This window comes from Esox lucius, chromosome 14 (genome assembly GCF_011004845.1).
Source record: "Esox lucius isolate fEsoLuc1 chromosome 14, fEsoLuc1.pri, whole genome shotgun sequence".
Taxonomy (NCBI): domain Eukaryota; kingdom Metazoa; phylum Chordata; class Actinopteri; order Esociformes; family Esocidae; genus Esox; species Esox lucius.
Genome location: NC_047582.1, coordinates 4,848,942 through 4,861,786, shown reverse-complemented (window position 1 = coordinate 4,861,786; position 12,845 = coordinate 4,848,942). Strand labels below are relative to the sequence as shown.

The following is a 12,845-nucleotide window of genomic DNA, read 5'->3' as shown; positions in this document are numbered from 1 at the left end:
GCTTTTGAAGTATCAGTCATTTTCAGTTAGTTTAAACCGTAACTTTAGGAAAGATTCATGACATTGATTGACAAACAGGAATTTTTATGAATTGAAAAGCACTCAATAAAACACTTGTATTATTATTTATATATTAATATTTTTTTACAGGCGAGAACACATATAAGTGTTTGTCCTGCCCCTTCTCCTCAATGACTATAAGCCAGCTGAAGGAGCACTCACTGAGGGACCATGGGGAGCCACTGACTCTCCCAAGACTGCGTGCTGGCGCTACCACCCATACCCAGGGCCAGCAGGGCGCAATTGGTCCCCAGGCCAGGACTCTCAGATTAGGCTCAGATCCTCACCAGACATCCCTAACTCCTAACCTTGACGGTAAGAGGTGTATGACCAAGCAGATCAGGAGACTTTTATTGACCCTTTTTTTTATGTAATTTTATTTGATCAGGAAGTCATACTGACACAGACCTGTTTTCCAAATGTACCAAAAGTTGTCGTTATTAGCTTCACAGTTGATCTTTTTTTTCTTTTCGTAAGCAGGTTGGTCGCATATGGCCTCAAAAGAGCTGTTAATGACACATTGTCCATTAGATACCAAAACAAGTAATGTTGTTCCAGGCTGGGACAACACCAAGGGCAGTCAATAGGATATTCCCCATTGCCAGCATTCTGCTAGGGAAGAAACAACGGCACAGTCAACCTTGGAAATCACTAGATAAATGTTGTTAGACCTGATCAAACAGGAACTACCTTTTTTGTTTAGCCCAGAAGGTGTTCAGCTAGTGTGTCAGGTGCGTGGCCCTCCAACCGACCAACCACTCTGTTCTAGAATGTTCTTGGCAGCTGTCATCTAGCTGCTGGCACAATGGAATTTTCCCTCTAGGTAGACGTGGAGTCGAGCAGAGAAGCCCTGTGGAATGCAACAGCCATGTCACCGTTGGCTATGTGAGACAAATGAAGCATTTAGGGTGGACCGTAAACATATCAAATATCTCTCCCTTAATCTTTTAGCTTGGTTACATGGTAAAGCCGATGGATTGCTGTTTAGGTGTAGGTTTCTCCTATGAAAGCTCTCGACTGTTTCTTGACTGGTTGTGGTTGTTCTGTCGGTGTGCATTTTTTTTTAACTGCTATTTCTTTAGCTATCTTCCCTTGTTTGATCTCCTCAACTCCCTGGGGGCTCGGCTGCCTGGTTCATGTTTGTTCTTCACTGTCACATCGCTCCTGGACAGAAGTATTGACTTCTACTACTAGCATTTAAGAATAGAGATTCTTCTTTCTCAAGACATTTTATTCTAGCTGCCCTCCCATCCACATAATCTTCTTTTTTACAGAGGATAGATTGCGGTTATGAATCAAGTTGTGGAGCTGGTGGATTTAGACATTTTTCTCTTTCGCAAGTAAAAGTGGAAGAAATGCATTACATGCATTTTAAAAAGTCACAGGGCAGTCTTTCTTTCTGACACCTTCTGCGCTGGCTTTGTCTTGCCACAGCGCTGAATGAGGCATTTCAAACATGCAGACATCCTATTACCAGTTCTTGGTTTAATTTATTGATGTGGTGTACCCTGGAAGTAGGACAAGTAGATGAGGTTGCTCACTAATATCATACACTACACTGGTACTGTGGACTGGGAAGTGGCGGGAGTTGTAAAGTCAAAGTTACAGTTCAGGGATGTCCCAGCAAAGTTGTGGTGGGTTTGAATTCCAATCCTAGAATCCTCTGGAATTCTAGAAGCAAAACCCAACTCACTTCAATCTATTCAGATTATAAAACAATATTTGCTCTTTCTGTCTCATTGGGTAAATTGTGCTACTTATCAGACCCTGTGGAAGTTCTACATACTGTAACCTAGTTTATGGTAGTTATTCATCATAGTTTTACCATATCCGCACACATCCCACTAAGAAAATCTGGTCATTCAACTACTTAAGTTTTTGTTTAGGTCCATCTTCACCCCACCCAACCAAAGAAATGACTCGCACAATATGCCAGTGGCCCAAAAAAACCCACAACAACAATACAAAAATTGGACAGCAAGGGAAAACCAAAGACAACAGATACAACAAATTGATTACAGCAAGTCCAACGGTGTATATCTGTTTGTGTGTTCACCTACTAATTCCAGAGTTTAAGCCATGGTTATTTAGCAGGACGTTTTTGTTTTATTTTGTGAATTACAGACCTCTGAAAATTGATACACCTCTCACACTCTGTAACTTCTCCTAGACGGCGGGTACTTGCATGAGCCAGCGGACGTGAGGCAGCAGCTAAGCCACTACCAACTGGCGTCTCGCAGTCACGTGGCGTCGTCCGGGCCCGCCACACCGCCCCAGGGCGCGGCTTCAGACTCCCGTCCGGACGGCATCCTAACCTGTGAGTTCTGCGAGTTCAGTTCGGGGTACATGCAAAGCCTGAGACGCCACTACAGGGATCGACACGGGGGCAAGAAGCTGTTCAAGTGCAAAGACTGCTCCTTCTTCACCTGCTCCAAGTAAGGACACACAATTAACTGCGTCAACACAACGTGGTCTCTTTTTCAGGGCATCTACTTTAGTCCTCACGTCCTATTTTCTACCCTCTCAAACCACACTGGAATGTAGAATCCAAGATTCTTCGCCTCTGACCTTCACTTTGAAAAGTACTCTGTTTCTTTTACCCAATTCGAATTAGCAGCTTTTGGCCTTGCCTCGTCGTTGCAACTTTTGTCAGGCTCGTTTGAGTTGAAGAGACGTATCCTCCGAACTGCCAAGTTGCTCTGCTTCCTATCAAACTGCTCAAACCAAAATAGGGCAAACAAAATAAATAATAAGGGACACGTTTACTTTTTAATGATGTTTGGTCTGCAAAAGAAAGTATACAAGCACGTTTGCTTGTTTTCTTACTCTGATTGGCATCATTACACCTATCCCGTTCTCCTCAGGTCGACATTCACCATGCATGTGGAGGCGGGACACACTCTGGTTCCGGATGAGAGTCCCAAAGATCTGCGCTGTCCCCTCTGTCTCTACCACACCAAATACAAGAGCAGCATGATCGACCACATTGTCCTGCACAGGGGTAAGCCATCGAACACGTTGCTTTGTGCACTTGGATAGCAATGGAGGGAAAGAACGAACCAGTCAGAGGTATCTCACTGAGCAAGAAGTCCCCATTTGCGCTTGTCTCGCCCTGTCAGACATCGCACACGAGGGGGATTAGCTGTAATTTACAACCTTCCAGTTAAGAGGTGCTATGACGTTGTTGACACAATATTAATCTCCCTCTCCCTCCCTATGATTGCTCTCTCCTCCTCCTCCTTGCCTCCCTCCAGAGGAGCGAGTGGTCCCTCTGGAGGTCTCTCGCTCCAAGCTGTCTCGCCACCTGGCTGGTGTGGTGTTCCGCTGCCACAAGTGCACCTTCACCTGCTCCAACGACCAGAGCCTGCAGCTACACATCGCCAAGCACAACGAGATCAAACCCTACCAGTGCCAGCTGTGCTACTACGACAGTAGGCAGCGCCACCAGCTGGAGGCCCACCTCCGAGACGAGCACAAGGTGGGTCTGTCTCAGAGCTACAGGCACGCAGTCCCAGCATGCACCCTGGATCAGATGTCTTGTTAGAAGACCCTCTTATCTCCACTCCAGTGTACCACTAGTGATTATACAGTAACCAGCCTTCTGACGCCATTTTAAATAACTTTTAAGACATTGGTATCAATGGGTCCTCTAGTCGTGAAAAGTAGAGTTAAGGGGAGAAAAAACTAGGTTTTGCCAAAAATGTAGTTACAAGGTTTTCATAAGACAGCTGCAATATGCTCTTCCCTTTTGGCAATTGTTTTCACTCCAGGGTAGCCTTCACAACAGTCTGTAATTCACCTGTTTCAAAGCTACCTGGAGAGCTTACATTTGGCACGATGTGATGGTTTTAAAAAGAAAGTGATACAAAATTAGCTACTGACTGTTTATAGAGGGCAGTTCTCGAAGGCTATCATTCTAAGGCGATATCACGACCATGCCAACTTGGATACAGTTCTGTTTTGGCACCCTTTACTCTCATAGATAAAACCCCAAAAGGCTCAGATACACTTGTAAAACAATACCTTCAAGTGATTTTGGTGCATTTTATATGAATGTCTAACAAGTTCTACATTATTTCAGTACTTTATCATAGTTGTTATATCTTTCAACACACAACACTACATCGTTGGTAGAAAGAGTGCTACGCGCTCTCTATTCACAGAGCGTATCACAAAGTGTAGATTTCATTTCCCTTAGTCCCTTAATGGGGGTAATGCATGAGATGCTGAGCGAGGGCAGATGGCATTTCATGAGGTTGAAGTATATATTAAACTTAAAAGGGCACCCATAGAGACAGCAGTGCTAGCTGCCTTTCATGGGGAGGAAGAGATACGTTATTCTTACTGTGTGCTCATTGTTTGTACTAATAGCCAATTACAGCAACTTTTTCTGACAGGAAAACTGTCAATCATGGTGCAGTGCTCTAGGGTTGTACAATATATAGTGCCTTTAAAAAGTATTCAGACTGCTTCACTTTCTGCACATTTTGTCGTGTTACACACATCTTTTATATATTTCCATCAATCTAAAAAAATACTCAATTATGACAAAGCGAACAAGATGTTTCTAGAAATGTGTGCCAATTTAAAACGAAGTATCTCACGTATAAATGTATTTAGATCCTTTATTCAGTACTTTGTCCTGAACTGTAGATTCTTCAGTAGCCACCTTTGCATTGATGACAGCTTTGCACACTCTTTGCATTCTCTAACCAGCTTCATTAAGCTGTCACCTGGAATGCATTTCAATTAACAGGCCAAGTTAAAAGTGCATTTTTAAATTTTCTTTCTATCTTATTGCTCATTAGAGTTACCTGCGTCAGAAATCGGTAATTAACTTCAAATTATATTGGTAATTAATCTCAATTAATCTCAAATTAGAATATTGTGGAAGTAAAAACATTTCTGTAATTCCAATCAAAAAGTGACACCTTCATATATTCTAGATGAATTACACAAACTGAAACATTTCAAGCCTTTTTTGTTTCAGTCTTGATGATTACGGCTTACAGCTCATGGAAATCAAAAATCTTAAAATATTTGAAGGAAGAAATTATAATAATTCAGAAATGTTTACCTGAGAAGAGCGAAGGTTGGCCCGTGTAGTCCGATCCAACAGATAAGCTACTTGCTGAAAATGTTAATGATGGTACTGACAGAAAGGTGCATCGCAGTTTGATGAATCACTTTTCCTTTTACAACACATGGATGGCTGGGTGCGTCGCTGGCCTGGAGAACAATATGGCACCAGGATCCACTATGAGAAGGAGGCAAGCCGGTGGAGGCAGTGTGATGCTTTGGGCAATGTTCTGCTGGGAAACCTTGTGTCCTGCCATTCATATGGATGTCACTTTAACACGTACCACCTACCTAAGCATTGTTGCAGACCATATACACCCTTTCATGGCAACGGCATTCACTGATGGCATTGGCCTCTTTCAGGAGGATAATGCGCCCTGCCACAAAGAAAAAATGGTTCAGGAATGGTTTGAGGACTTGGCCTCCAGATTTCCCAGAACTCAATCCAATCAAGCATCTGTTGGACGTGCTAGACAAACAAGTCCGATCCATGGAGGCCTCACCTTACAGGACTTAAAGGATCTGCTGCTAACGTCTTGGTGCCAGATACCATAGCACACCTTCAGAGGTCTAGTGGAGTCCATGCCTCGATGCGTCAGGGCTGTTTTGGCAGCAAAATGGGGACCTACACAATATTAGGCAGGTGGTCATAATGTTATGGCTGATCGCTGTACCTCCAGGCTGTGTAAGGGCTATTTGACCAAGAAGGAGCGTGATGGTGCTGCATCAGATGACCTGGCCTCCACAATCATCCGACCTCAGCCCAAATGAGATGGTTTGGGATGAGTTGGACTGCAGAGTGAAGGAAAAGCAGCCAGCAACTGCTCAACTTATTTAAGACTGTTGCCAAAACATCACAGGTGACTACCTCATGGCGCTGTTTGAGAGAATGCCAAGTGCGTGCAAAACTGTGATCAAGGCAAAGGGTGGCTACTTTAAATAATCTACATTATGAAATGTATATTGATCTGTCAAACACTTTTTTGGTTGCTACATTATTCCTTACGTGTTATTTCATAGTTCTGAGGTCTTCAATAATATTCGATGGTGTGGAAAATAATGCGGAAAGGAAATACCCTTGAATGAGTAGGTGTGTACAAATCTTTGACTGGTACTGTATATACAGCTCTGGAAAAAATTAAGAGACCACAGCTAAATTATCAGTTTCTCTGGTTTTACTATTCATAGGTATGTGTTTGAGTAAAACATTTTTTTTTATTCTATAAACTGACAACATTACTCCCAAATTCCAAATAAAAATATTGTCATTTAGAGTATTTATTTGTAGAAAATAACAACTGGTCAAAATAACCACTAAAGTTTTTATACTTAGGAAAAGTTCAGAAATCAATATTTGGTGGAATAACCCTCATTTTTAATCACAGCTTTCATGCGTCTTGGTATGCTGTTGGGTGACCTAATGCCACTCCTGGCACAAAAATTCAAGTTGCTCGGTTTTGTTTGATGGCTTGTGACTATCCATCTTCCTCTTGATCATATTCCAGAGGTTTTCATTGGGGTTCAGGTCTGGAGATTGGGCTGGCCATGACAGGTTCTTGATCTGGTGGTCCTCCATCCACACCTTGATTGACCTGGCTGTGTGGCATGGAGCATTGTCCTGCTGGAAAAACCAATTCTCATACAAACCCGATTCCAAACAAGTTGGGACACTGTACAATTGTGAATCAAAACAGAATGCAATGATGTGGAAGTTTCAAATTTCAATATTTTATTCAGAATACAACATAGATGACATATACAATGTTTAAACTGATAAAATGTATCACTTTAAGGGAAAGATAAGTTGATTTTAAATTTCATGACATCAAAAAAGTTGACAAGGCCATGTTTACCACTGTGTGGCATCCCCTCTTCTTTTTATAACAGACTGCAAACATCTGGGGACTGAGGAGAAAAGTTCCTCAAGTTTATGAATAGGAATATTGTCCCATTCTTGTCTAATACAGGCTTCTAGTTACTCAACTGTCTTAGGTCTTCTTTGTCACAGCTTCCTCTTTATGATGCGCTAAATGTTTTCTATGGGTGAAAGATCTGGACTGCAGGCTGGCCATTTCAGTACCTGGATCCTTCTTCTATGCAGCCATGACATTGTAATTGATGCAGTATGTGGTCTGGCATTGTCATGTTGGAAAATGCAAGGTCTTCCCTGAAAGAGACGACGTCTGGATGGGAGCGTATGTTGTTCTAGAACTTGGATTTAACTGTCAGCATTGATGGTGCCTTCCAGATGTGTAGGCTGCCCATGCCACATGCACTCATGCAACCCCATACCATCAGAGATGCAGGCTTCTGAACTGAGTGCTGATAACAACTTGGGTTGTCCTTCTCCTCTTTAGTCCAGATGATATGGCGTCCCAGTTTTCCATAATTAACTTCAAATTTTGATTAGTCTGACCACAGAACACTTTTCCACTTTGCCACAGTCCATTTTAAATTATCCTTGGCCCAGAGAAAACTCCTGCGCTTCTGGATCCTGTTTAGATGCGGCTTCTTTTTTGACCTATAGAGTTTCAGCTGGCAACGGCGAATGGCGCGGTGGATTGTGTTCACCAACAATGTTTCCTGGAAGTATTCCTGAGCCCATGTTGTGATTTCCATTACAGTATCATTCCTGTATGTGATGCAGTGCCGTCTGAGGGCACGAAGATCACGGGAATCCAGTATGGTTTTCCGGCCATGACCCCCTACACACAGAGATTGTTCCAGATTCTCTGAATCTTTGGATGAGAGGCTCTTTTTATACCCAATCACAGAGGTGGGGGACTCGAGTCACATGACTTGACTGGAGTCTCACTCCAGTCACCATTTTCAGGACTTGTGACTTGCTTGATTAAAGTATGAAAATGACTTGACTTTGACTTGAGAACAAGTTACTTGAGACTTGACTTGAAGTGGAAGACTCGACAATGACTTGAACTTATAATAAACAAACAGCAATCAAATTATTCTATATGTTGTGACTTCAGCACCACTAATCAGCGTATGTGCCTTTAACGCTGCACAATTCAAACCGCGCCAAACATGGCAGACAGTAACGTTAGTCGAGCTCCACAAATAGTATGGTTTGGATACAAGGACTTTGAACTGGACCGTGTGAATAAAAAAAGATTTGCCAGATGCAAAATATGCAACAACGTCAAATTTCATTCGTTATTTTAAGAACCACAAGGAAAGGTAAGAAAGTAATCTCTTTATATTCAGTTTCACTAAGATCTATAACGATTAAGATACTAATGTAATTAATTAATCTTTTGTTTGTCATAATTTGGCCTTGGTTGCATATTATGTTTGTTTTTTTGTTCTTGTTATAAATGTGACCATTATCATTACTGAATACGTCTGGTAAATAGATGTAAGGGAATTTGACTATAACAGTGGCATAGCCTGAATTGTAATGTTGATGGGCATCTTAAAATGAGCGGGCATGTATATTATTACACATTGTCTATAATGTCTGTATTAAATGTGGGCATTTTCAAGTGTTTGTGGACTGCGTGTGGAAACTAAAAAGCATTGTGCTTACACCATAACAGTTAACTTTACTGCATGAAAGGCTAACATGGAGGCGCCGATGTGATTACTAGCACTTAAACAAAAAAAAAACAAGAGTTTTTTTTTTTTACTTATACAGACAAGAATAATTACAGCGTAATTACATATTAGGCAGTTTTTCAGTCACAATAATTAGTTTATAAGGTTGTTATTATTAGCCCTTATTACATGGATTGGCTGAATTCCAGTGCAGAATGCGTGTTATTTCTTGATAACAGACGGTTGCCATGAAAAACAGCGCGTTGCAATTGACGCAGCAGGATTCTAACCAGAGACGGAACGGACTATTTTCTTTAGAGGAAGCAATACAATCGTTTTTAAATCAATAAATTCCTTTTGAAATCAATATTTTGTGTCAAATTATAGATTTATTTGGTAGGTAGCCATGTAATAAGCGGGATAAGGTATAGCGAGGCGGTTGTTATAGCGAATACAACCCCTTCAGGCTGATTCAAGATCCCTCCGCTTCGTCCCCCTAAAATATTGTACTGCGGAGGAGAAAAATATTTGATTTTGAAATCGAGCTTCGCACTGAGCGCACGTCAGAAACAGAGGACAGTGTGTGTGTGTGTTCATCTCTTTAGTACTGTGACTTGACTTGACTTGAAACTTATAAGGACTTTACTTGACTTGCTCAGGGTGAACCCTTGACTTGACTTGGCTTGATTTTTCTGAACTGTGACTTGAGACTTGACTGGAGACTTGATGGTTTAGACTTGAGACTTGCTTGGACTTGACCATGTGTGACTTGTCCCCATCTCTGCCTAATCATGTTGCCAATTGACATAATAAGTTGCAAATTGTTCCTCCAGCTGTTCCCTATCTGTACATTTAACTTTTCCGGCCTCTTATTGCTCCCTTTCCCAAGTTTTTTGGAAAGTGTAGCTCTCATGAAATCCAATATGAGCCAATATTTGGCATGACATTACAAAATGTCTCACTTTCAACATTCGATATGTTATCTATATTCTATTGTGAATTAAATATAAGTTTATGAGATTTGTAAATTATTCCATTCCTTTTTTACTCTTTTTTGGAATCAGGTTTGTAGTTGGAGAACATTGTCAGAGCCGAAGGAAGCAAGTGTGCATCCACCAGAAACAGTCGCAATATAACCGTAAACTGTTTTGTTTCAGGCTTACTATAATGTGGATACTGAAGGTTTTAGCCAGCGAAGTTTTCGTCTATACGGAATAATTCGTACTTCACTTTGCCTGTGAGGAGATATGAGCGCGGGACCTATAGTTTACAGATCCGCTTCTCTTACAACTACGCTATTTAACAAGGGGGACTCAGTCACTCAGTAAGAGACATTCGCTCTTCTTGGCCGGCTCTGCTTACCCGTTCTGGCAAAAAAACACAATATAATTGTATTTTACAGATAGGTAGTATGTAAATATCATATCATCAGAATATTGATTTAAACCACAGATTTGCATGTAATATGAGACATGAGAGCTGATACAAGCATTTGCTGTTTACATAAATATGATGCAACACACATCATTACTTTTTAATAAATGGTTGTCAAAATATTACCTAATATAAATATCATTATCATCTTTTCATGAATATGCTTACTTACTTGATGTGACATAAAAGCATGAAAATAACTAAGTGAATCTATGGTAACATAATAATAACACAATACAGTACTTGCACTAGTTGGTTGGCAGGCTTTTTGTGTGTCACCGCTAGCAAGCGCTTAGGCAGGCGTAGTTAACACTTACTGTCGACAAGCCATTTCCGTATGGTTTCTCTATCCGCATTGAACAGATTAATTGGTGCAGCCGCAGGGTTGTCAACAGTGTCTGAATTTTTTTTTGGCTCACCTGCCAAGGGGACTGGTAGATGAAAAAATCCACCTGCCAAGCATATTTTTACTGACCAAAATAATAAATTGCCTTTTTGTGTCACGTACAGTGGGGAGAACAAGTATTTGATACACTATTTTCTGGATTTTTTTTTTATTCCGTCTCTCACAGTTGAAGTGTACCTATGATAAAAATTACAGACCTCTACATGCTTTGTAAGTAGGAAAACCTGCAAAATCAGCAGTGTATCAAATACTTGTTCTCCCCATTGTATACATTCATTTCAGTAAATTTCATTGAGATAATAATGTATGTTGAATATGTCGTTTGGGCGCAATACACGTGTTCCCTTAATAAACGACCCTCCCTTATCAGCTTTCGTCAAGAACGCACTAGATGAACAGCAGTACGTTACCTTTGCCATCATCGTTTTCGACCAATGGAACCTGTTCTTCCACGAAAACAAAAAATATCTAATTTGCTTTGTCTCCTAGGATATCCTATTTGGGTCCTGCTTTGGAATGCACAATGAACTATGATTGGTCAAAACAGACGAGCCATCGAATATTCGTAAAAAAAAAGACGTTATCGGTACTGTAACACACCGAGGTGGAGAAGAAGCGCCAAAGACTAATTTGAATGTGAGAACAAGTAAAAATCAAATTGGAAGATTGACAAAGATGAAAGCAAATGTTTTAATACGATATACTATGAATTTAAACGGGGAAATTGAGAACTGTCTGTCTACTGGCCCAGCGTTAGGTCTTACTGGCCCTGGGCCAGCTGGCCTTGGTTAATATTGAACTCTGTATAAATAGTATATACATTTACATATACAAAGGTTTGCATACCCTTGGAGAATTGGTCATATTTGTAAAGAAACCTTGCAAATATTTATGGGATTCACATTCAACAGTAAGTCATAACAGAATGGCACAATCATAAAACAAAACATGACAACATAGAAAAAAATGTATTGACCCCTTTTTAAAAGTCTGCTTATCCTTAGTTCTTAATACTGTGTATTGCCCCCTTTAACATCATTGACAGCATGCAGTCTTTTGTGATAGTTGTCTACGAGGCTCCAAATTCTTGCAGGTGGTATAGCTCCCATTCCTCTTGGCAAAATGCCTCCAGGTCATGCAAAGTCTTTGGTTGTCTTGCATGAACTGCACGTTTGAGATCTTTCCAGTGTGGCTCAATGATATTAAGGTCAGGGGATTGTGATGGCCACTCCAGAACCTTCACATATTAAGGTCAGGAGACTGTGATGGCCACTCCAGAACCTTCACCTTTTTCTGCTGTAACCACTGGAGGGTCAACTTGACCTTGGGCTTAGGGTCATTGTTGTGCTGGAAAGTCCAAGAGCGTCCCATGTGTAGCTTTCGTGCATAAGAATGCAAATTGTCTGCCATTTCTGATAACATGCTGCATTCGTCTTGCCATCAATTTTCACAAGATTCCCTGTGCCTTTAGAGCTCACACACCCCAAAACATCAGTGAGCCACCACCATGATTCACAGTGGGAGTGGTATTCTGTTCACTATAGACCCCTCTCCAAACATAGTGCTTATGGTTGTGACCATAAAGCTCTATTTTGGTCTCGTCACTCCAAATTACAGTGTGCCAGAAGCTGTGACGTGTGTCAAGTTGCTGTAGGGCATATTGTAACCAGGCTTTTTTGTTGCATTGGTGCAATAAAGGCTTCTTTCTGGAAACTCGACCATGCAGCTAATTTTTTGTTCAAGTATCATCGTATTGTGCTCCTTGAAACAACCACACCATATTTTCCAGAGCAGCCTGTATTTCTCCTGAGGTCACCTGTGGGTTTTTCTTTGTATTCCGAACAATTCTTCTGGCGGTTTTGGCTGCAATCTTAATTGGTCTACCTGACCTTGGCTTGGTATCCCAGAATTGTCCACTTCTTAATAAGTGATTGAACAGTGCTGACTGGCATTTGCAAGGCTTGGATATCTTTTTATATCCTTTTCCATCTTTATAAAGTTCCATTATCTTGTTATGCAGGTCTTTTGACAGTTCTTTTGACGTTCTCCGCATGGGGGAGCAGAAATCTGTATCTAGCCTGCTCAGTGCATCCACGTGAGAGCTAACAAACTCATTGACTATTTATACAAAGACACTCATTGCAATTTAAAAAGCAACAGGTGTTGGAAATTCACCTTTAATTGATATATTCACTTGTGTTTGTCACCTTATGTGTCTGTAACATGGTCAAACATTCAAAGGTATGTAAATGTTTGATCAGGGCCATTTGGATGATTTCTGTTATCCTTATGATTTAAAAAGGAGCCAAACAAC

At 41.0% G+C, this 12,845-nt stretch overlaps 1 protein-coding gene across 3 annotated transcripts in view; it reads left to right on the top strand.

The window, feature by feature from the left end:
* The window catches only part of znf462 (zinc finger protein 462), a 71,508-nt gene that overhangs the window by 52,709 nt on the left and 5,954 nt on the right, over positions 1 to 12,845 (top strand). For all 3 annotated transcript variants that reach the window (XM_010892831.3, XM_010892829.3, XM_010892830.4), the window contains exons 7-10: positions 151 to 375; positions 2,231 to 2,495; positions 2,925 to 3,061; positions 3,315 to 3,538. In XM_010892831.3, coding sequence (XP_010891133.2) covers positions 151 to 375; positions 2,231 to 2,495; positions 2,925 to 3,061; positions 3,315 to 3,538 — 851 coding nt within the window. The remainder of the gene's footprint in view (positions 1 to 150; positions 376 to 2,230; positions 2,496 to 2,924; positions 3,062 to 3,314; positions 3,539 to 12,845) is intronic.